Source organism: Cajanus cajan, chromosome 2, assembly GCF_000230855.2.
Source record: "Cajanus cajan strain Asha chromosome 2, NIPB_CcT2T_4, whole genome shotgun sequence".
In the NCBI taxonomy this organism is placed as follows: Eukaryota; Viridiplantae; Streptophyta; class Magnoliopsida; order Fabales; family Fabaceae; genus Cajanus; species Cajanus cajan.
The window spans coordinates 76,045,541-76,071,459 of record NC_138518.1 but is presented as its reverse complement, the minus strand read 5'-3'; the positions used below and the strand labels follow the sequence as shown (position 1 = coordinate 76,071,459).

The following is a 25,919-nucleotide window of genomic DNA, read 5'->3' as shown; positions in this document are numbered from 1 at the left end:
TGTATTTATCATACAATGATAATAATAAAAATGATAATAATAATAATTTTAAAATAATTCAACTCCTTCATATGAAATACAAATGATTATCTTATGTGAGAGTATTTTTGAAGAATTTTTCTTCTTTTTAAAGATTTTGTTAATTTCATATCTAATTTGTTTTAATTTATTATAATTATTTATGAATTAAATATTTTTATAATTATCTGTCAATTTGCATTAACGAAACAAAATATCAAATAATTTTCATTTTTTTTAAATTAAAAGACTTTATTTATGTATTAAAAACTTTAAATTCAACAGTTAGATCGTTGAAATTTGATGTAAAACATGAGTTATTGAATGTAATAAACATATCTCTTCTTTTATATATATATATATATATATATATATATATATATATTAATTTGATCACCTTAATTATATTATATATATTACAATCTATCATCTTATATTTCTATTTCTAAATTTAATTCCACTTTTTAAAATTGTAAATAATTAAATAAAATTGTAAATAATTTTCAATGATAAGTTATGGGATGTCTTTTGTTTAAATAAAGAAGAAAATTAAAATTAAAAGTTTTATTGTTCTTACCAAAATTTATAAAGAAGAAAATTTATAAGTGCTTTTATTGTTATTGATTATCAAAAATATTGTTCCTGATAAGTGAATATATTCCGTTAGGTGAATATAATGTGCATGATTATAATATTTTAAAAGATATTCATGCCAAGATATCCTGCTAGCTATTCGGAGATAACGACCTTGGGATTCCCTTTATGATGATCGGTTGGAGGCCCAATATGGGTGAGTAGGAGAAGGCCAACTCGACCTAGTTGAATTCGACAATACATAAGTTCATCTAGCTCTAAACTCTTTAGAGGGAAGGAGTTATGAGTTGTGCTTAAGTCGCTTTATTTCTTGCCCGGGTAGGTACTTTAAGTTTGGAGAGACTTGTATTGCAAATAGAAGTGTGCTATGCAAGCATAAGCAGTTTGTGCGTTTTGTTAGCAATAGTTTATTTTATGTTTGCCAGAGATAGTAAGCTTGCGTGTTGTGATGTGAAAAGTTTGTATTAGTGACTAATATGTAATCGTTTTAAAAAAATAAGCTCTAAGGCTTGTAAGTTGTAATGGTAAGGTGATCAACTTATGATTATAATTACGGAGATTGGGAAGTTCGTAGTTGATCAACCTGTGATTGTAACAAAGAAATCAGTTTGTGATCGTTGTAGTTGAAGGCTTGGAAGCTTGTGATCGCAATGGTAAAGAGATCAACTTGTGATCATTTTAGTTGAAGAGATCATCTTGGGATTGTTTTGGTGAAGTGATCAACTTGTGATCATTGGCAAAGCAATCAACTTGTGAACGTTTTGGCAAAGAGATAAGCTTGTGATCATTTTGGCGAAGTGACCAGCTTGTGATTGTTTTAGTAAATAAGTTAGCTTGTGATCATTTTAGCAAAATGATTAACTTGTGATAGTTTTGCAAAGAGATCAACTTGTGGTCAGAATAATGAAGTGATCAGTTTATGATTGTTTTGGCGAAGAGATCAAGTTGTGGGCACAATGGTGAAGAGATCAACTTGTGATCGTTTGGTGAAGTGCTTAACTTATGATCATAATGATGAAGAGATTAGTTTATGATCGTTTTAGCGAAGTGATCAACTTATCTTCCAGTATTAGGGACTACCATCGAAGAATCTTTAGTGATACAATGTTAAAAAAAACCTAGGAGCAGTCCTATCCTAGAACATTCGATGAGTGTAACCTAATCTCCTTTAGACCTAATCACCCGTTATATATAGGTATGGAGTTATATACACAAATTTCACGCTTATCGTTATGATTTCACATATTGCCTCATATTATTATTATTATTATTATTATTATTATTATTATTATTATTATTATTATTATTATTATTATTATTATTATCATTAATAGGCCTATGATCCCAACATTTTTGGTCGTTATCTTGGCCATTCCGAGAATCGTAGGATCTTATTACAAACTATTAGGATGGGGGAAGCAAGTAATCAAGCACCCAAGTCTAGCTACATGCCTGAGAGACTTCTCAACACAAAGGAGACTAATTTTGCCCACATGCTCATTTGTGTTGATGTTAAGCAACTAATCATTTGAGGGATGGGTATGATCATCTTATGACCGAGCCTCCTAGTGATCACTTGAGAGATCACCTTGACAAAGTAATCAACTTGTGATAACTTTTTACAAAGAGATCAACTTGTGATTGCTTTGGTGAAGTGATTAGCTTGAGATCATTATGGTAAAGAGACTCCTACAACAAAATCTACAAAATTAAAGAGTTTGAAAGCTTGATAAGCTCGGAAGCTTGTGACTTGATGGCAAGCTTGGAAGGTGAATCCAAAGTGTGTTTTGATTTTTTCTAACTCTCGATGCCAAGTAGTGCTCATGTGGCTTAGATGTTTAAGTTGTTAATTTGCAAGTCTAGTTCTAAAATTTGGATTCAAAGTACACAAGTGACATGAACTGTAGGAACAACACCACCATCCACATTTTGAGTATCAATGATAGTTTTTCAAGGAAGTAGCTTCACAAATGACTAAGCAAGACTCATGTGTTTAGGAAAGTGTTGGCCTATATAATCAGATGTTCTTCTTGCAATCTGATAAGTGTCTAACTAGTATGATGAAATCTAAATTTGAGACACTTATCTAGCACAATTTTTGTACATATTGATATAATTTTGGTCAATATATGCTTAGAATCAAATAAGGACTCTTAATTTACATTATTACAGGGAGTGATGAGTCTTTTGATCAAATTTTGTGTTTATTTTGTAAGTTTTGAAGTCTGGAGAAAAATGGCTCAGCCCTTCAAAATGGCTGAGCACTTTCAAGCCAGAGCTCAACAAATGCAGCAAAGGAGAGGCGCTCAGCCACTTTAAGGCGCTGAGCGATTTTGGCCCTGGAAGAAGGAGTGCTCTCTGCCTCCTAGGCGCTTAGCGGATATGAAGTGCCCAGCCCCTTGTGCTTGCTTAACAGTGAAGAATCTCAGGCCTCAGCGGATTTGAATGGCTCAGCCTTTCAGATTACTTCATGGTGAAGAATTCTTCAAACCGCTCAGCCGTTTCAAGGCGCTGAGCAGATTCTTCTCTTTCCTGCCTACTCTGTTTTAATTCCAGCAGTTATAAAAGGGCAGAAGAGAGATAAAAAGGGGCATCATTAGTTGTACGAAGAGAAGAACAGAGAAGAACCAGGAAACAAAGCACTTTGGAGCTCGTGGGGACACGATTCTTCAGAGGATCTCTTTCTTCTACCTTTCTCCTTGTTGTTTAGTGATTTCTTGTACCATGGAGAGCTAAAGCTCTAGGGTTGGGATTGATGTAATCATCGAACTCCTTTGTATTCCTCTTTGATTCATATATATATCTCATCTATTACTCAATGTCAGTGATTTGTTTCTGTTCTTAATGCTTTGATGAACTGATCATTTATTTTTGATTTCAGATTTAGAATTTGGTTGGAAAACTTTTTCTGAATCTAGACTTGGAACGAATCACCTATTAGTTTCAAAGGTCAGGAATGATTTTGGAATTAATAGTTGTAAGAAGTTCTGACTCTTAATGCAGGATATTTAACTGAATGAAGTGAGGAATCATTCATTGAGTTAAATATCTTAGAATTTATTATGCCAAGGAATTGGGTCTGAGTGAATATAGAGAACTCAATGGCCATGAGTAATGGAATCATTTGAAAGAATCAATAGGAATGCATAGGAGGGAGATTGATGAAATCTAATCCCAACTGTTTCTCATATTTTGTTCCTTAAATCTAATCTGACTTTTGGTTACTTAAGTTTGATCTATCATTCACATCAAATTTTGAACATGTGTAATTACTCAAGTTTTAAATTCACAAGTACCAATTAGTATAATAGAAATCAAAGCTTACTTCACAAGTCCCTGAGGATCGACAACCTTTTAACTATATTACAGAGACTTGGGTGCGCTTGCTCAGAAAACCAACACAATCAAGTTGCCTAATAGATCGCACAAGTGTGACATGCTTGAAAGCAGTTGTATTTGTAGGCTACAATTGAGAAGGATGTGTTGTTGCAAGTAGGGGTGTGTGTACGGACTAACTTGGCTCGCTTAAGGTGCCATCCAAGAAACTTGTATTTTTAACATACTGGATAAGCTTGACTCATGAAATAAATGGTCTTTTTTCATGGCCCATATCTACCCTACAAAGCCTAGGGTTAAACGGGCAAGTTCGTGGCCTAATATAAAACTTTTAAAAATGTTTTCCTTCCTTTTTTGTGCAAGAATCTATAAGGGAGAAATACATAAAAAAAATTATATAAAAATATAAATATCAAACAAGTAAAAATAAAAATAAAATTATGAAAGTCTTAACTTACAAAAAAAAACTTACGCACTTAAACTAAAATATTAAAATATTAACATATCAAAATTATACATTTAATCTAAAACATATTTATACATAAAAAAAATCTAAAACATATTAAGGTAGCAAAAGTGTAATATATTTTAAATATAAATATACTAAGTTCAATACTTATTACTTGTGCTTATTTATTAACAATATATAAAAATTACTCATTATTAAAAATTTATCATAAAGTTAAGAAAAAAATAATTTTCTTAAATGGGTTGACCCATGAGTTTTGCGGATTAAGTCAACAAAATACCCACACTTTACAAGTCAAACTTAATTTCTCTTATAATTATGTGGATTTTTCTAAAAATAGGTTTGTTAATTGTGCCGACCATGGGTTTCATGGGCCACCTCGCGAACATGAGTCCATATACCCACCACCCCTAGTTGTAAGAGTGTGATGAGTTTGTTGACAGGGTGGGTAATCTATCCTCGCTCTCAAGGATGACGAGATCAAGTTGTTGACTACCGAGTTAGAGGCTTTATATGTTGATGCAACCATGTCGACAATGATGTGTGCTCGCCTTAAGGGTGAGAATAAAAGGATGTTGGAGGAGATTGAAGTTTATTCTACTAAAGTGGTTAAGCTTGTTGCTGAACTAGATAATGTCCCTATGAATCATGGGAAGCTTACTCACGAGGTAGGTGCTCTTGCCCTTTGAATGGGACAACCTTTTGGCGAGGAGAAGGATCTAGACAAGAAGATTTTGGCGATGGAGGAAGTTGTTTGCGAGGAGCATGCAAAAGGCTTTCAATAAGTTATTCACTAGGTGGTGTTCTTTGCACCAGATTTCCTTTGCGGTAAGTTGATTATTGACTTTGATATTTTTATTGTGAATGAGATTGACATTCTTGATGAGGATGAGGGTGAGGAGACAAAGACCATTCTTGAAGGGCCAGTGGTAGTGGTCGAGGTCGAGGAAGTTGCTGACTTGAATAAAGAAACTTATGTGCTTAAGATGAGTGTCCAGGTTGTTGTAGCAGAAGAAATTGTTGAGGTTTGTTGTTGAGGTGGTGTTGTCCATCTTGTTACCAGCCATATTGTGGTTGAAGTCTATATTATTGATGGAGTTTCAATAGTCGATGTCTTGGTCAATCTGGCACTGAGCGAGGAGATTGTCAATTTTGAAACTTCATGTATGTATGCAGCTAGTAGTATATTGGTGTCGTATCATGGAATAATATAATAACACCCAGTATGCAATGAAACATAATAACTTCCTCAATTTAGCTTCTCATTGTAAAATTATAGATTTAACCTATTTTGATGTTTATCAGTGGCATGTTCATTTCGGCTTGTCTTGGGGTGCTTATTTTGTAGGCGTTGTTTGTTAAGCTCGATATAGTGATATTGTTGCTGAAGTGATGAAGACATTATTTGTTGACGAGCTGTCCTAGGAAAACTCAAGGAGGGGAATGACTCTCCTTGTTAGGTTAGAAGTTCTTTGCAGCACAAATGTCTCGGGTCGATTTGGAGGTCGTATACTCCGTCATTGTTAGAATGTTAATTCTTGAGCAAATGTCGTTATTCTCCTAATGTAGAGCCTAGAGTTTCTGTTTGTAATGTACATAACCGACTTTGTAACATGCAATCAACTTCATAATGTGCTCAAGGTTGTCGATTGTTGTGAAGATTCTTGCTATGTTGTTGTTCATTGTCTTGTTTTTGGATAGAAATCATGTGCGGTTGGTGAATTAAGAGGGCAACAATCACACCATTAAGGTGTTTTTGGTAATTACACAACATTAAGTTTGAGAGCAATTTAATATTAAAAATGACTAAAGTTACAAAAATCTCAAAATAGTAATTAAATTCTACGGTACACACCCAAAAATAAAAACCAATTCAGCGTTCTAGGAACATTATTAAGTGGAATAACATAACTAAACATATAATAGAGCCGTCTTAGATTAGTTAACATATAATTGCTGGTGGATGAAGAGAAATCGATTTAAAAACGGGGCCCAATGTTTTGTGGTTCTGGGTATCTGTGGAATTTGCAACGGTGAATAATAAAGCACGACTCACCAACCCTTATTAAAGCGACTTCACTTGCCACTAAAATCAAGATATACCTAACACCACCAACCTCGCACCGGATCTCATTGCCATCACAATAAAATGAAATCAACTATTAAGTAATAATTCTAAATATTCTTATTTTTTTTCTTCTATTTTTTCACTTTATAACTTAAATTAAACGTGCTATTAAAAGAATTGATATATAAAATTTCTATTGTATTAATTATTTTCTTTACAATAAATACTTTTAATTAAAGTTGTTTTTAATTTAATAAAAATAGTTAATAGAGTGAGAGTTTCATTAGTGTTAACTGTTAAGAGTATTTTAAGAAAAATATATAAATTTAATATTATTAACTGAATTAACTAATTTTTTAATCTTAATGAACAAACTAATTAAGTTACTAAATTTTATAAAAAAAAATATATGATAAGGATATTCATTGGATAAATGTATATAATTCACAGGATTGATTTAGCCATAAAATTTTTTAATATGTATAAAGTCTTAAGTTAAAATCACATTTTTGTTATTTTGATTTTTATAATAAATTATGTTTAAATAATGTTTTTTTTTAAATTTATTTCACTGTATAATGACTTTATATTTTAAGGGATGAAAGTCAAAAAAATTTGTTCAGGGACTACTAAACTAAAATCAAAATTTGATCATTTTTAAGGACCAAAAATAATATTTATAAAGTTTTTAAAAAATGATACACAAAAGAAAATTTTTAAAATCTAAATTTGCTCATTTTACCGAAATTAAAAATACATTTTAGGGCCACTGTATAATTTTTTTTTGTTTTCCTATCTTCCTTTTTCGAGCATCATTAATGTATAACAATATACTTGAATCGAATAAATTTGTGCTTTTTTTTATTCATGATTCATTAAATTTGAGGTTTACACGTAAACTTGACGGAAAGAAGAAAAAAAATAACGGGTAAAACGGAATGAGACTGCGTGAAAAGGAAAAGAAGGGTGCTGATTTTTTCTTAATTGCGTTTGTAATATTATTTATTAATATAAATTCAATAAATATGTGAATAAAATAATAATTAATCAATGAAAACCAAATCACAAATTAAATTATAGTTATCAATTTTGAAATAATACATGAACTATATCCATGAAAAAAAAATATAATTTTCGAAACATTATTAATTACACTAGTGCAACTAAACAGTAGCTATGCAACTTAAAAAATTTGTAATTTTAAATAAGAGTTAATTATTTATATATTGTGTAAAGTTTTTTTACACTAGCAACCAATCATATCTTTTAATAGTATCATGTCATTTACTTATTTAATTAAATTAAAATAAAAAATGCACTATTAAAAAATGAGTTAATCTCCTATACACTGCAAGTGTAAAGTTTTTTTATACTGACAACCAATCAAGTCTGTTAACCTTTGTTTCATATGTAAATCTATAAGTTAGTGCTTTAAAAAGAGAAAATAGAATAAATATTGATACTATAAGAAGTGTTGCATTGTCAAACAATCATAATTTGTCATTCATAATTATAACAATAATTATTACAAAACAATATATTTTAAATTCATGTGAATATCACTTTGTTTTATTTTAGTTTTTGTATTTTTTTTTTGTTTATTTTAGATCTTTGAGTTATTTAACCGTTAAGTTTAGTATTAAAATGGCCAATAAATTAAATAATATTAATTAAAACATGGATAATATATAAAATTAAAATAATGAAAATATTGCTTAATTAAAGCAAGAATCATATGGTTTTCTATGCTGGACTAATTATTGCACTTTACGAAGCATGCTTGTGCAAAGATTGAAAACTTGCTTTAACCTTGCCTCGTTTATACAATACAAGGTACCTAAACAGAGAAATAACAAGAACAGGGTTGACAAAAGTTTAGCGGATAGTAAACGTAATATATATAGAGTTAATCACATATATATTCTCAGTGTAAAGTTTTTTTACACTAGTAACCAATTAAATCTATTAATAGTGTCATGTCATTTGCTCATTTAATTAAATTAAAATAAAAAAATGCTATTAACAGATTTGATTAGTTGTCAGTGTAAAAAAATTTTACAAGAAGGATCATTTTATTCCAGGATTAAGTCTACCTAAACTTATTCCGTTCAATAACTCATATTCTACATTAAATTTCAACGATCTAACCGTTCAATTTAAAGTTCTTAATGCATAAATTAAATCTGCAAATTTTTAGAAAATTTGAAAATCATTTAATACTTCGTTTCATTCATTCAAATTGACGGATAATTATAAAATTATTTTATATAAAAATTAAGTGAATTAGTAGTTTAAATGATGAATTTTATAATGCTCGTCATAAGTTGTAATAGGTCTTATATGATCATCTTTTAGCATTTTATAAATGAGTCCTATATTTATGTACTATGATAACATCACATCACAGTTTAATTGATATTGGAATCAAGATTGTATATACATATTACAAATTATAGACGACAAAGAATGTAATTTAACTATATTTTTTTATTTAATTTTGGATGATATCGTATTGTCACCTAATTTATTTAGTTTTTTTTTTCCTACTTAAGATGTTAACAAGAGGCTTTGTGTCCACTTATTTTTTATCCTTTGTAATTTAACATGACCAAAAAAGTCTTGTGTGATATAGATAGCGATGCATAATATCATTGCGGACGTAATGAAATGACATGTACAAACAAATTATCCTTTTCCTCTTTTTCATTTATTAAACTTGTTCCAAGCAAGAAGTTGGAAACTGGATTCCTTATAAAAGGACACTAGAACCTCACATAACTACATAACTTTTCCAAGGAAATAATGGGGGAAAAAGTAATTTCTGTCTTCATTTTCTTCACATTGCTTGCTTTATGTTCATCAGGCAGCGAGAAGAGAAACCACACAGCATGCAAGCAGATGGTCCTCTTCTTCCACGACATCATTTACGACGGAACCAATGGTGGCAATGCCACGTCGGCAATAGTGGCAGCTCCAGAAGGTGGTAACTTAACAAAGTTGGGAGGGCAATTCCACTTTGGAAACATAGTGGTTTTCGATGACCCCATCACATTGGACAACAACCTTCGCTCCAAACCCGTTGGAAGGGCACAAGGCTTTTACATTTACGACACCTACAACACTTACACCTCCTGGCTTGGATTCACCTTCGTTCTTAATAGCACACACCATAAGGGAACCATAACTTTCGCTGGTGCTGACCCCATCTTGCAGAATACTAGAGATATCTCCGTCATTGGTGGCACCGGAGATTTCTTCATGCATAGAGGAATTGCCACCATTATGACCGATGCATTTGAAGGCCAAATTTACTTTCGCCTTCGTCTTGAAATTAATTTCTACGAGTGTTGGTGATATATATAGAATTTAATAAGTCCCTCCTAAATAAAGTAAGTAACCATTAAATAAAGTAATCAAGGGGTCCCTTAATTCTCGACAAATATTACTTACTGTTTACTTATATCATGATTACTAAAACAAAATTATGTAATAATAAATTGAAGTTATTTTATTTTATTTTCATTGGTAGTTTTAGTCAATTAAGATAAATATTCATCGAATATCGATCGTGATATTATAAACGTTGCTAATTCAAAGAGCTTTGTTTCGAAATTTTCATTCTCTCTAATTTCATTCTTCTTTATCTCCATTACATCTAGGTTAATAAAATTTTAATGTGCTCAATACTATTATCTGTCTCTTTCTTGTATCTGTTATCAAGTTGTCAATGCATTTTCTTTTCTCTAATAATAATAATATGTAAATAAGCCAATTTCGACTCGAGCTCTTAAAATATTCTTGTTCAAATGATATAAATCAATAGTTTTTTCTAATTTGTTAAATAATAAAAAATTTAACTGAAAATTGAAATTATATCTATGTTTTTATGGATTAAATAAATCAATTATTCTAAATCGAAGTTTTTAAAAGCAGAAAAATATGATAATTTTAAAAAATAAATCTCGATATTATATATTTTAATCACACAAACGTGTTCTAAAAAATTATATATATATATATATATATATATATATATATATATGAAAAGAAAAAGTGAATGCACAAAATAATAAAATCAAGTAGAAGAGGCACTAATATTATTGTATAAATCTTCAATTAAAAAACTTTTTATTTTTTTTAAATTCACATAAATTTATATTTTTTTATCAATCAAACAATGAAATAAAGAAGAAGTCAGGTTAAATCAATTAAATAAAGTTAAATGATTAAATTGGTTATTATAAAATATGTTAAAGTTACTATAAAATATGAAAATATTTTAAATATTACGATCTTTTTTTATTAACGGTTTGGGTTTAGTGCAACTCTTTTATAGTTAAATTGGTGTTATTTAATCTCCACAGTCCACACATGCACATTAAGATAAAAGAAAAGTAGTTTGAAATGACCAGAGATAATTATTTTAGTCAATTGCAAGAGTCTTATAATCTCTAAATTGTATATTTCAATTTATAATCATTTCAATATTTTTTTATATGAAACAAGTCATAATTTATTTCATATTATCATTTGTTTCTTATAAAACGATCGATAGTAGTATAAGAAATAATAGAGAATATAGTTTTTTTGAGTGGACCAAAGATATCTCTTAATTGGAATAAAAAAATTAATATCTTTCCAAATACTAAAATTTATTTAAGGTATGAAATTATTATAAGTTTGATTTTAGTGTCCAGTATAGAGGATTCCTAAACAATGCTTTGAATAAAGGTTTTTTTCTTGAAAATTTTATCCAAATTAAGGTTAAGAGATTTTTTTGTAAAAAATTAATCACTTTAAATCATTCGTTCTATTGACATATGGTTAATTAGTGCTGGGTCAAGGGGAGATGGTAAAAATAAAGGGTCTACATTAATGAGCCAAGTAAGGAACCATAAACATGCATGCATGTGACACTACAATTTACCCAAAATTCCAAAACTTATAGATATGGGTCTATTTTCTTATACTATTTTCATCAAGTCCAATCTTAACTACTATGAAAGTCTAACTCACGAGCAACTTTCCAACATTTAAGACTTATATAAGCTAAAACTGTTTGCTTCAAGGAGCATTTTCTGCTTTCAATAAATTGAAACGCCTCAATGAAGTTGTTGACCTAAATAGGTGATACATGACACTGGTGGCCAATAGATCGAGTGATATGTAGGAATGAATAAAAGAATGGTTGAATTAAAAAGCGAAAATGTTTTAGTCTATTGATGTAGACGTACGTAGAACTCTAACTATATACACGGATAAATACTTGATAAACACTTAGATATAGTGATCCTAATTGGCTCATACACTATTGTTTTAAGTAAAAGACATATACATGTAATTTATATTAAAAAAATTGAAAACTTTATACTAACAAGTGAGTTTGAATTCTTTGAATAAAGTTTTAACTTTGAATAATGTAAAATAATAATAATAATAATAATAATAATAATAATAATAAATAAAAAACTTCAAATAAGGTTTTAACTTTGAATCATGTAAAAAAGAAAAAAGTGATTCAAAAAAGTTAAGTATCATTTGAAGGATATTTTATACTAATAATATAATTTAAAAAATTTTAAGCATTTTATTCAAAATGAAGTTGAAATTAAAAAAGAAAATAAAGATATTTTGGAGTTATTATTATAAATATTGTTGTCATTGTGATTTTTTTTTAAAAAAAGGCACTATATGTCAATTTTTGTCCAACTTTTTTTTAAAATTGGATTTTATACAATAACAACTGATACCTTATACATTGATTGAAAATAATAAATAAATAAATAAAATTAAAATAAATTATAAAGTAAACATTTTTTTTAAAACTACTAGTCATCGATCATTAGCACACCTTAACCATTAATATTTTTGTTTCCACCATCACACCAAAGCTAATTTTTAATAAGTTGATAGTGTTTTTTTTATCGTAATGAATTGATCGTGTAAAATATTCTAAATGACAATGACAATATATATTTATTAAAGGTTTAATATATTATTTGATTTTTAATTTTTTTTAATTAAGTTTCTAAATTTTAAAAAAATGTAATTTGATTTTTTTATATATATATTTTTGTAATTTAATCCCTAGTGTTAGAATTTTATTTGGAATCCATAAAATTTTACAAAACATTCTTGATACATATGAATGATGACACAAAAATAAAATATAATATAATTGTTTAGGTATGTAAATATTGGTAAAATTTCATGGATTATAATTGAGTTTCTAACTATAAGAACTAAATTACAAAATTATAAAAAGATGAATGACCTAATTACATCTTTTTTAATTTAAGAACTTATTTGAAATTTTTTTAAAAAAAATTGAGACCAAATAATGCATTAGATTGTATCATCATCGCTCCTGGAAAATCCTTAAAATAATGGAATCATCAATTTAGTCTATACTATAATATATTTTGAATGACTAAATTGCAAGATTTTTTAACATTATCTTTAGTCTTTTATATAAGGAATAAATAACTAATTTATCAAAATTAATATAAAAAAAATTACAACCTAAAAGTAGTTAAGATAAGCTAACTTTCATTAATAATGTCATAGAATTAAATTTAACTCTAAATTAACAAATAATACATATTATTTTACAACTCAATTAATATATCTTAAAAACAAACATTTCTTTTACTTCGACAAAAAAAATATATACCCAATTATTTCTCGTATATAAGTTCATAAATAAGTACTTTAGAACTATACAACATCTTAAAAAAAACTATAGAACATGATATTTAATACTTTTTATATAATTATATTATTAATTCGAAGAAAGAGTAATATTTAAGACTAAATAGATGGATTATTATTTCTTAAATCAACCATTCATTTAACTGATTTAAGACTCGGAACATTTTCATCTCTAAAAGAGTCATAACTGTGCTCCACTCTGTTTCGTTGTGAACTACTCTAGGGAATCAGCGTGCTCATTATTAGAGCTTCCTTCTTCTCTTCAACTTCAACAACTGACATTGAATAAATAAATAAGAAATAGATAAATTTTAAAAGTATTTAATTTAAGAGAAATAAATAAAAACAAAATAAATTATATGTTAATGAATCAAATTTTCATTTTAATTAATTGTGGTCGAGAGAAGTGAGATGGAACCTCGGAAAAGTGAATTTCTTTTCCAATTTCCCTCCTGATTAGCATGTTTATACTTTTCCGAGAATTATTTCTTTCACATTTTTTTCATGAGTCAGAATTATAAGTTCCAATTCAAAACTCTTTATATACTACCCTCGATAACAATTTTAGTGATTTTATACTTCCCTGCCATCTTATCTTATATCAAACAATTTCATTTGAAACATTTTGGATCATATGGTATTACAACTACACAAAGACGTCCAAAAGCTGGTCGCTTCTAATCTAAAGGCTTGGGCTTCACCACCTACGTCTGCACTCTTCGTTGGGCCGAACTTCAATCTAGTCCTATCAAACTTGCCATCATGCAATCTCCGCACTATCTTTCTTTCACTTCTGTTTCATAATTTCTCAGTTATGTTTGATAACTCTCATTTCACATTCTTTATTTCTCTCTTTTTGTTACAGTGTATTGCCTACATTCTTTTCTCTCAAGCATGAGATGTACATGCATTATTATTCTTTATTTATTGACTTTAGTTTGCTTAACAAATGTTACCACGTCGCCTTCTGATAAAATGTTGATCAATATCTATAAATGAAACAGACACAAAAACGTAGTCTTAAATCGACCAAATCGATTACAACGATTTTGGGAGGGAGGCTTACAGTGACAATGATTATATATGAAAGACAAAAATAGCTGTTTTAATTTCAGCCATGCAGAAACAATACTCCTTGCTTCTATCATTTACGGTGACTGACATAGTCACTCAATTAAAGGCATTTGGAGCTGAACTAGATATATGTTCGTAGAAAATATGAGATTCACTGAAAGGTAATGATTCATTTAATTGAGAGAATACCATTTAAAACTAGTTATTTTCAAAGCGCTGATACTGAACGGGTAAGGTCTCTTGTGATCGATCAGATTACAGCTAAGAGGTGTTTTGATGGCCATATTTGGGGCCTCTATGGACCAGCATAAGACAGGAACTGAAGTAACAGGTTATTTTGCAATTCTAATCACTTTACCCTACTATAGAATCATGGTGACTTTTGAGGGGAAATAGAGAAAACATGTGAAAAATCTCCTTTTTTTGGATTACCTTCAATAATTGATAGTGTTTGTTGATCCAGATCGATAACAACGGTACAGAGGGTGTAAAGCAATGGACCTGAGGATAGGAGAAGGAAACAGTGATAATCAAGAGAGTACATGGACAAGAGTCAAGCAGGGATTCAGATGTGAGATGTCTTCAATTTACCTGTCATGTAGATAGGGTATTTTTTGTCATCCATATCTCCTAGAAGTGACAGGAAATCCCCTTTTGATTTTTTGGTCAAGACAGCAGCCCTTTTCTGCCTTCTAATTGAATTCTCATCTTGTACCTTTGAATTAAATCCAACGATGATGTTTTAGTCACAGATTCACATGTTTCATTGATTGAATTTTTTATGATATCATGTTATACAACTTGCTCAACTGCTCAAATATTTGATTGATGAAGTGGATTGAGACATTTCCAAGCAACCATACATGTCTCTGTGTGTGATTTGGTTTGTGGCGGTCTTGATCAAACAACTGCAATACAGGATTTTGTATGACTTGCCTGATTAATAGGTAGGTGGAGGTACATGTTTGCATGGAAGAAAGGTGTTTCCCCCACCTCATACACTGAAATCCGCTTCCTAGATGCGGTTTCAACATTAAAAATCCTACGCGTGCTTGTTTCAATCAGGTTATAAGAATGCCCTACAGAAACTTCTGATGATCGGATCCTCTGATGAAATAAGAGCACAATGTGAAAATACTAAACTTATGAAAGTGTTCATTAAGATGGGAAGGAAAAGGATGCAAAATCTAACATTCACTGCATCGTCCAAGCTTGTAGCTTCAAGAATGTCACGAGAAATGAAGTTGCGCCCAATGCCACCAGCCACAATCTCATCTTCAGCCGGCGGTACAGAATCCAGAGTGAATGCCTGTGGATCATGAAGCAAGTTTTTCACTTGTTCAAGGCTATGTATGAACTGATAAATAGAGATGTAACCAAGTAGAATGAAATATATTAAAATAAAATTTGTGTTCCATTGTTCAATTCATTCTCATTTTATTCTCCCTCACCAATTCAAATCCAAAAAAAATCTAGTCATGATTAGAGATAAGATAATTAAAGAATATATAAGTGAAAAACAATCCTCACCTTACAAGCCGATTTTATAGGATTGAGATAGGTTCAAATCTACTATTCTAATATGGTATCAGAGTTATCTACATCCACTTTAAATAGGTACCCTACCATTCATACATGCACCATGAGTATGAGGAAGTGTATTAAAAAAAAAACTCAAGTCATGCCAATCCAAGATCATTAAAAAAGGGTCACTCACTATTTCTCTACATCCTAAATTACAAGTCAATTTTGTAGGGTTGAATTAGGCTCAAATTTATTGTTCTAAGAACCCATGAGACAAAATATATGAGAATTTTCATTTTAATATACTTAATAACATGGTAAATCCTTAAATTCATTAAATTACCTCCTTTAAATTGAGAGAAAAATAAAGAACCTTAATTATTGATAAAAAAAAGATGAAAATTTATATTTTAATAATTTCATAATTTATCAGATACATGATATATACGCATATTTTACCAGTCCATGGGTATTGAACCCAAATGCACAGCTTGGAAGCTCCCCAGCATATGTATAAGCTACGAAGAAGAGACCATCCGGCAAGATTCCTTTGATTAAGTAGCTGCAGACACAGAAAACAGCCATAAAGCAATTCTAAAGGGAGGACAAGACACGAATCATTAAGCTTACGTGTGGCCAACAAGGGCAACATTTGCATCCTCATTGTGCGCCGCAATGGCCATAGATTCACTGACAACTAGAACATCTGAGCAATCATCTGGGGTATCTACATTGGGAATTTTTGCTCCATCTTTTGGAATAAACGGAAGAATCTCCTTCCTGAAGTTGATAAGCAAAATCTGTTGATACACACATAGAAGACAGTAAATATTAATATTGTTGCAACATTTGGTTATTGTATAATACTAAATGATTTTGCAATTACATCAAGTAGTGGCACGGCGCTTCCTGCTGCAGTCCCCAACAGTTCATCCCAATACCTTGGGAATTTGGTTTTGTTGTTATGAAAAAGTGGTTTGAGAAGTGAGTGTGATTGAGGGGTGTGGGCAAAGGGTCGAAGCTGGTTTTGTAGAATGAGGTCTGTGGCCACTCTACTCTTTATGAGGTGGGAGAATCTTCGGCCAATTAAGAGACCCTTTTCATAACCATCTTTGCATGGTCCAACTTCTAACATCTCTACCTTCTTCCTATCCACACTGCAGCTCCCCATTTTGCTGCGCCTCCGATGCTAAGATCGTTACATGTAACCCCTATCCTTAATGCTTCAAAATATCTAATCCTAAATACTAAATAACCATCTCTTACATTCCGATTTAACTACAAATAGGGAAAACAAATATCAATTACTTAATTATTTTTAACAATTTATTTTAAATCACTCATTCATTACTTTTAAATTAAATATATCTTTTATATATTAAAACATCATAAAATTTATAATTTAATTCATAATTTTATTATTTTAAAAATAGTTATAAAAAATAATGAATAATAAATAGTTTAACCCTAAATTGATTAAAAACTATTTATAAAAAAGATAAATAATAAATATCAATTAGAATAAAATTAAAATTATCGGTGTTTATTCATAAAAAGAAGTGAAGTTTACAAATTATTCGAATAAATTAAAAATTATGATATCTATTTACAAATGATAAAATTTAAAGATTGATTAGGATGAATTAAAATTTAAGAGGCCTATTTTTTTATTAAAAAACAAACAAACAAATCTATGAATGGGTGAATATTTATTTTTTTTTTTTGATAAATTAACACCAGGTTTTGCTAATTTTGTTTTTTTCTTGCCATAAGTATTTGTTGGTCTATTGATTGAGATCAATGGTTCATCTTGCTCATAGTTAGTTCAACAAATTTTCATACATAATGTTGAAATAAGAATTATCCGTTAATATATTCTCCCGTAATGTGAGCGGAGGGTGCATTCCGTTAATCCATGGTATTATTAGATTTTGTTAGCCCTAAGTCTTAACCTGGGTTTAATTATGATATAATAAGAAGGAGGAACCATTTCATTATGTCTGACACAAAATATTTCTACCCAAATTGAGAGAAAAGCGTGAAGGAGAGAGTATCAAATTATATTCCAAGAAAAAAGACAGTTATTCTTGAGTTATACAATTTATTATTACATGATTTATGTAATTGAAGGATTAACATTTTGAACTTCTCATTTTCTAAGATACTGACGGGGTAAGGTCTCTTGTGATCAGATTGCAGCTATGCGGTGTTTTCATAGACATATATTGGCCTATATGAACCATGATAACATAGGAACTGAAGTAACATTTTATTTTTTATTTAGCAAATTGTAATCACTTTAGGCTACTTTAAAATCATGGTGACTTTTGAGGTGAAATAGCGAAAACATGTTAAAAATATCCCCCTTTTTTTTATTCCCTTCAATAATTGATAGTGTTTGTTCCTCCACAATAACCATGTTCAAAAGGATTAAATTAAATTAAACTACTTATTAATTAAATTGAACTATAAAAATAATTTATTTAGATTGAAATAAATTATAAAATAGTTCAAAAAAAATTAAACTAAACTGTTTTTTTTTTTAATTTGGTGAACTATAATTTTAAGAATTCAAACCCTTTTATAATTTAAATTAAAGTAAATTATTTTCTTAATATAAATTTAACAGAATTACATTATAAAAAATATTTTTTTTATTTTAAATTAGCTCTTATTCTCTTGTACTAATAAATCAAAATGTGTGCAATGTAATTTAATTTGAAAAAATTAAAATCTTTTGAATGAAAAGCTAATCAAAATTGTTTATCTAAAAATTGTTTACCTAAAACTAAAGTAAAATAATTCAAGTTCATATAATAAGTAATAATTATGAAATCACTTCTCGATGTTCAATCTACTTAATTATACGTTGTATTGACTTAAACTATGTTTTACATCGTAAATCAAATTTTTTTTTTTTGTGATTTGAAATAAATGAAATTGATTTTTCTTTTGTAGTAATTTAATTTTTAAAACTAAACTTAAGTTCAATTTAGTTTTTATAAAAAATAGTTAAATATTTTTTATAATCGTTTAGTTTGAAACAATTTTTGAATAGTCTTATCAACAGGTAAAGAATTTATTTCAATTTAATTAATTCTTTCAAGCTTGAATTACATATAAATATGTTATTATATTAAATATTTAAGAAGAAAAACACTTGACCTCAAAAATATGTTGTTACATATATTTTTTAATATAGTAACACACAAAATATGTTGTTCAATCTCATTAAAAATTAATATTAAAATTTTATATAATTATATATTAAATAAATATATATTTACATATATTATACTTATAATAATATTTTTTATATGTCACTATATTTAATATTTTTGGTAGTGTGTATAATTAGATAACAACATTTAAAAAAATTTAAATATATAGTACTATTAATAATAAAAATCATTACTTGTGCATGTTGAATATAATAATTATGCAAACGTTTTTATAACAAGTTTTTTAAACTGAACTTAAAATATAGTTTAGTTTAATTTTTATAATAAAAAAAATACATCAAATTTTTTATAATTTAGTTTAGTTTAATTTTTAAAATAATTTTATAAACACCTCTACTGCACGAGATATATTGTAATGGAGTTGATAGGAAAAGAAACAGTGATAGTGAAGAGTATTTAGACAAGAAGGGATTCAGATGTGAGATTTCTTCAATTTACCTGTCACGTAGAGAGGGTATTTTTTGTCATACGTACGTATCTCCTAGAACTGAAAGCAAATTCCCTCTTGATTTTTTTGTCATGACAGCTGCCATTTTCTGCTTTCTGACTGAATCCTCATATTTTAGTCACAGATACTCGTTTCACTAATAGAATTTATTGATACATTGACATGCAATTTGCTCAAAAGTTCAAATATTTGATTGATGAGTTAGAAAATCGACATGATCTCAGAAAGAAATCAACATAGAAGGAAAGTGTTATTTGATTAAATCAGAAAATATATTTACAGTATGACTGGGAGAACCTTTATCCAGATAATTACTGATTACAAACAATAATTTAAATAGGATTTTGTATCACTCTTGCCTATTTAATAGGTGGAGGAAGAGGTTTGCGAGGAGGAAAGGTGTTTCCCTCACCTCATAATCCATAAACCATCAAGAAGGTCTCGAGAATTGAAGTTCCCAATGCTCCCAGCTACAGTCTCATCTTCATCAGCCGTACAGAATTCTGAGTCATTGCCCCAAGCCCCCAAGATCATGAACCAAGTTCTTCACTTGCATATCATTTTCTTACACGAAGAGGAGGACATTACTTGGACTCAAGTCTATGTTTGGATAGATAAATAGAGATGGAATAAAGTAAAATAAAATAAATTTATTTTTTTATTTTTATAAAATAAAAGGAAAAAGGTTTTGGTCTATATATTATTCTTTCTAGTTTTATCCTTTAAAATCTAAAATTATTTTTTTATATCTAATAATCATTTTAATTTGAATAAATTATTATTATTTTAAAGGTTTTAAAATCTTTTAGAGATATTATAGGTTAACCAAGTATCATAGAGAATTGTAAATATCACATGAAATGATCACTTGATTTTCTAATAAACTTATAAATAATTTAAAAAAATCAAACAATGGTAAGAAAAAAAATATATAATTTTAAATTTTAGAAAGATAAAAAAAAATTATAGAATCAAAATTAAATACTTGCGATATTTTACAAACACTAATAATATATTTAAATTTGTTAAAAAAATATATTTAAACCAAAAAAAAAATTACATTGTCAAATCCATCTTATTTTTATTATCTGTGTTCATTGTGAGCCACTTGATGTGGATCACAGATTATAATGAATTAGTTTTAAAAAATCTAGATTTAATTCGATTTTTTTAATTATGACAAATGCATATCATTTTCCCTTTCTAATAGTTATGTTTCCTTCTTAAGTTTTTGTCCAAATTTCTTTAAATACTCTCTTAATTTTTTTTCTTCTAAAACTTCTTTTTATTTTCAAAAATTATTTTCTTCATCATGTCATTTTCTTCCATTATTTTATCTCTCTTCGATCACTTTTTATACATCTTCCTTCTTCATTTTTATTTTTCATTTCTTATTTTTTTTCTCTCCAAAAATCAAGACATGCATTGGCTCATATTTATTATTTGTCAAACCTTATACTATTGTACTATTAATTTCAATAATTTTTAAATTATAATTTTTCACTTTATCTTCAATATTGTATACATTAAATATGATGTGTAAATTTTATGAAGACTCATTTTTAAAAGAATGGTCCATTAATTATACGAAGAACTTTTAATTAGAAACAATATATTTATTATTATTATTATAAAATTACGCTTTCTAATTTTTAAAATTAATATACTTTCAGGATAATAAGAAATTTCTTTTTAGAAGTATATTTTTGTTTATCAAAAAGAACTTTTCAGAATTATATTTTTATTCTTAAGACAAGTTTAATCATTTGAACAAAAGTTTGTAAAAAATTATAATTTTATTTAGTCTTTATCTCTTAATTATTAAAAATTTCTTGATTACTTAGTAGAATTTAATAAAAAAAAGGGTAACCAATGGTCCAATGAACTAACAAGTAGGGATGGCAAAGTGGGTCATGGCCCGCGGGCTGGCCCGTTGGCCCGCCAAAAATTGGCGGGCCGGGCCAATCATTTCAACCTGCCAACCCGCCAAGCCCGCCAACCCGCCGGGCCAAATAGCGGGCCGGCCCGCCACAACCCGCCGGCCCGCATATTTTTTTTTTTTATAATTTAATTATTTTTATGTTTATTTTATTTTGATGTAGAAGATGAGGATGAAGATGATTAAGAAAAAAAAAGTAGAGATAACTTCTTTCAAGAGAGCTTCTAATATTCTTAAAATAAAAATTTAAAGTTAATTAATTGTATTTAAACTTGTTTTGTGGACTATCAAAAAATTTAGTTTATAAATAATTTGCAAGTTTATAATTTGGTTTTGATTTTGGTGTAAACGGATTAATTTCTATTTGATTTTGTTTTAAGTTTGTAATTTGTTTTTGTTGAACATATATTAAGTACAATATGTATGCATTTTTAATTTCATATGATTATATTTATTTATTTGTAGCAAAAAAAAATTATTTGACCATAAAATATTTTTTTTCCATTTTTTTTTATTTTTTATTTTTGTAAGTGGGCTGGCCCGCCAGCCCGCCCTTAGGCGGGGCGGGCCAGCATCTCCAGCCCGTTTTACATTGGCAGGCCAGGCCGGCCCGCCCTGTTTTTTGTGGGCCAATGGCCGGCCCGGGCCAAAACGGGCCAGACTGACCCGTTTTACCATCCCCACTAACAAGTCTAAACTTATTTATAATCAAATTTTATCAAATCAAAATAAAAAGGTTCATATTTAATTTTGACTTAAACCTTTGAATTTAAATCTTATAATTTATCAAATAAAATAAACACAATCCATTTTTCACATCTAATTTAAATGAATTTGATGATTGAAACCAACCCATTTTTTTTAGTTCATATTACTTAGATTATTAGATGATCCCATTTTTTTAGTTCATATTAATTAGATTATTAGATGATTCAAATAAAATTGATGATTCAAATCAACCCATCTTTTTTTATTCATATTGATTGGTTATTTGATAATCCAATCTCATGTCTAACTTTATTTATTAAAAACAATAAATTAAATCAATTAAAATGAGAGACTTGTTTCCACATATAAAATTCATTTTTCAATCTTTCAACTTTACACAATTTTTCCTATTTTCACTTTTGGCATAGTAAAGATCCATCGATAAATATTTGTTTCATCAATCTTGTCTTGGACTGTACATTTCACCATTTTCTTTTATTCTTGTTTTAAAAATCCATTTTAATTCAATGGTTATATGCTCCTATATTCGATCACTTGAGTCCAAATATCATTTATTTGAAGAAATCAATATCTTTCGATACTTGCAATTTAAAGTTGACTGTAGGATCTCCAATTCGTTCTCTTCTAAGATATTGAAGTGTATCTTCTATATGTAAGACTTCGAAAAAAAAAAATGTTTTTCATACTCCAATAATTGCTACTCGTTACCTTTATTTTTTCCATCCATATATATGTGGGAACTTGTTTAGCAACATTATTGTTTATTTCTCTACATCATCTAAATAGCTAATTCTTAACTTTCAAGTCTTTTAATTTCATGAATTATTTTAACTCTCCTGCTTAAATATGGCTTGGAATTTTGTTCTTTTCTTATGTTCTTCATTATGGAGGAAGACTGAAACCAAAACAAAGGAACCTAGGTATCTGATATATGAATATCTAACAATTAAAAATTCATATTGAACTGATCAGTGCTATTTAATTTTTTTATTAAAATAACTATGTTATATATGGAAGCTGTAATATCCTAATATTTTAAATAACAATATTCTCAACATTATTATTAAGTGTATTGAAATTTTTATTTATGATAATTATATATATGAATATATATATATATAAAAGAGAATAAGTATAATATATATAAATATATATATATAAATTTTATTACAACATTTTTAGTAAAATAAAATTTTAAAATAAAATTTTTCCTAAATTATATAATTATTATGATTTAATCAATTAAAATTAGAAATAATAATAATAAATTTCTTAATGTAAATAAGGATGCATCAGAGGAGTACTTACTTGGTATTCTTCCAAGAGATGTTCTCCCAAGTGGTTACGTGGTGCTTACGTGGTGATCTTCCAATAGATGTCTTTCCAAGTGTTTACGTGGTGTTCCATGGTATTCTCTCATATCCTGTATGTATACGTGCACCTGTTATCAAATATTCTTTCTGTAACAGGATAACAAGTTAATAAATGTTGGTAGATTATCTTCAGTAAATATTATTCCGTACCCAAAATTACGCACTCCCTTACGTAATTGAGGCAAAAACTGCTCCTATAAATAGCGGACCTTAACAACAAACCTCAACAGAAATTGGAGAATTGTAACATTGTAAGAGTGAAAGAGAAAAGTGAGAAAGAAAGAGATAGGAAAAAAGAAAGGAAAATAAACAACTTTAAGGTAAGGGGGAGGAGAACTTTATCTCTTTAATTTTATATACTTCTATGTTTATTTATTTGTTATTAATATCTAGTGAGGTACCCCTAATCTCATTTATTTGCTTATTCTATGATTATTTGTATCCATAATAATTATTAATATGTTCATATTTTATATTGTTTAATTATTTTAATTATTTTATAATGATTATCATTATCATTTAATTAATTGGTGCTTTTGATATGATTTAATTGCGTATAGGTATTTAAATAAAGTTTAAATAATGATAAATTCTCAAATTTATTTAGCGTGATTATTTTTATGATTGATTATGATATAATTTTGTTAAATTGTCTTTGACTCATTTTAAATATAATTATTACTCTATGGCCATAGAAGATAAAATTTGAATTATTTGTAGCTGGAGGTTTGACCTTGAGGATTTAAATGAGTAAGAAATTATGATTAAAAATTCTTGCGCCGGTTGATATTATAATACTCATTTATCCTGACTAGTCACTGCAAGTATAATTCAAATTATATATATATATATATATTGCTTAATATTAACTATTGTTACGCATGCTTTATGATTATAATTATTTTTTGAAAAATGATCTCACTCCTTATGTTTCTTATGTAATATAATAATTAAATAAATAGAGATGGATGTTCCAGCGATCCCCGCTCCTTTTCCTTCAGTTATTTCTGCTGTATTTTCTGGGACTACGTGGAGTGTTGATGCGGTAGCAAACGCAGTCACATTCAATGGAGTAGCAGTGTCAAGTTTCACCTTCTCTCCGAATCAAAAAATCCCTACCGTGATCGACGGTCCCATAATAGTCACCTTCTTTTTACCACCCGCGAACCATGTGAACCCAATCGTAAATTTGTTCCAACCACTTATGTAATTATGATAGAAGTAGAAAAAGAAACTATGACTTGTAAATAGGAATGTATAATAAATAGTATATATATCTGTAAGAAAAACAACTACGTTATTAGTGAAAAATATGTTATGATGTATAATATTATTATTATATATGTATTTTCTAGCTACAAATATTATATATATATATATGGATATTATTGAGATTAATATTAATACGATTAGGCGTTACAGAAGCATCTTGATTGATATGCAAGAACCAATATCATTAATTAAAATTAATTCAAAAATTACACTTGGATACTTAAATTATAAAAACTTAATTCCAAAATAAATATCTCATAATTATAAAATTATTATATATAAAATAATTTTATAAAAATAACAAATTATAATCCTAGTTTCTCAATACATATAAATACCAACAATATAATCTCAATATCTTATATAATTTAATATCATGCAAGGCTTTAATGATCACAACAAACTATCTACTTTAGTAAGTCGTAACATTTTCAGATGGGATGGAAACATCTAGACCCCATAAAATAAAGGAACATTAAAGTTTTGGGTAAATCAAACAGATTTGCATTTTAATGCAATGTCAAATCTCAAAGGAAAAAATTAAGATATTTTATTTGTTAATTACATTTAATGACAAACAACTTTGATTGTTGTGTTGGATAAAGATGCGACAGTGATCTATATAAACGAAAGCACGTAAAAAGGAGATGTTAGGCATAGATTGGGCACAAGTGGAAAAGAAAATCAGAAGATTGTGTACATTCAAATCAAACAACTGTCTTCTGAGCTTATAGAGGTGAAAGGGCAGACACCTACTAGCAATAGCTTCTCTTCGACGGTAGGGATTGCATGTTTCACATTAAGACGAGTGAGGGATGGATGCAGTCATGCGTTCCTATATAGCCTAGCTACTCATTATTCTCGGAAAAGAAAAAAAATTAAAATTTTTATAAAAATTTTACAAACGTTAATTGGATTATAACCATGCATCTCAGATATGAAAGTTTTATTGAAGGAGAGAAGTTTTGTTAATAAAAACATTAATTTTATTTTATTTTATTGATTTTTAAATTTTATTATTTCATAAATTTTATTTTTTAGTTTTTATAATTACAAAATTATTTTAATCTATATATAAACTATTTTTTTTATATTTTGTTCAATTTATTGCATAAAATTTTC

At 28.3% G+C, this 25,919-nt stretch overlaps 2 protein-coding genes and 1 long non-coding RNA gene across 6 annotated transcripts; 2 read left to right on the top strand and 1 right to left on the bottom strand.

The window, feature by feature from the left end:
• The first annotated feature begins 4,610 nt into the window (after window positions 1-4,610).
• Window positions 4,611-6,076, top strand: LOC145954565 (uncharacterized). The gene is made up of 2 exons (XR_014431809.1): window positions 4,611-5,581; window positions 5,766-6,076. It is a non-coding gene; the product is annotated as an uncharacterized LOC145954565 (long non-coding RNA).
• Window positions 6,077-9,246: 3,170 nt separating this feature from the next.
• On the top strand, window positions 9,247-10,317 carry LOC109806678 (disease resistance response protein 206). Its single transcript, XM_020369151.3, has one exon. It carries the CDS (start codon window positions 9,288-9,290, stop codon window positions 9,837-9,839), a length of 552 nt encoding a protein of 183 aa, XP_020224740.1. The 5' UTR covers window positions 9,247-9,287; the 3' UTR covers window positions 9,840-10,317.
• Window positions 10,318-13,234: 2,917 nt separating this feature from the next.
• Window positions 13,235-17,035, bottom strand: LOC109806094 (uncharacterized). Of its 4 annotated transcripts, none has more exons than XM_020368451.3 (8): window positions 16,681-17,031; window positions 16,425-16,594; window positions 16,254-16,356; window positions 15,463-15,579; window positions 15,207-15,377; window positions 14,862-14,985; window positions 14,703-14,771; window positions 13,235-13,471 (listed from the first exon to the last, which is right to left on the bottom strand). In XM_020368451.3, exons 1-8 carry the CDS (start codon window positions 16,963-16,965, stop codon window positions 13,416-13,418), a joined length of 1,095 nt encoding a protein of 364 aa, XP_020224040.1. In that variant the 5' UTR covers window positions 16,966-17,031; the 3' UTR covers window positions 13,235-13,415. The 4 variants fall into 4 exon arrangements, with proteins under 4 accessions (XP_020224040.1, XP_082925220.1, XP_020224039.1 ...); XM_083069094.1 differs by lacking the exon at window positions 13,235-13,471 and adding an exon at window positions 15,134-15,178 and having other exon boundaries at window positions 14,259-14,771; window positions 15,264-15,377; window positions 16,681-17,034; XM_020368450.3 differs by lacking the exon at window positions 13,235-13,471 and having other exon boundaries at window positions 14,259-14,771; window positions 16,681-17,030.
• Between the last annotated feature and the right edge of the window lie 8,884 nt (window positions 17,036-25,919).

What these genes read in the sequence shown, in the direction of transcription:
- LOC109806094 (XM_020368450.3), bottom strand. Translation starts at nt 16,965, where the DNA reads ATGGGGAGCTGCAGTGTGGATAGGAAGAAGGTAGAGATGTTAGAAGTT. An exon ending in TCCACCTACCTATTAATCAG is followed by an intron (nt 14,986 to 15,206) that starts GCAAGTCATACA and finishes TTTAATTCAAAG; the next exon opens with GTACAAGATGAGAATTCAAT. An exon ending in ATACCCTATCTACATGACAG is followed by an intron (nt 14,772 to 14,861) that starts GTAAATTGAAGA and finishes TCCTATCCTCAG; the next exon opens with GTCCATTGCTTTACACCCTC.
- LOC109806678 (XM_020369151.3), top strand. Translation starts at nt 9,288, where the DNA reads ATGGGGGAAAAAGTAATTTCTGTCTTCATTTTCTTCACATTGCTTGCT.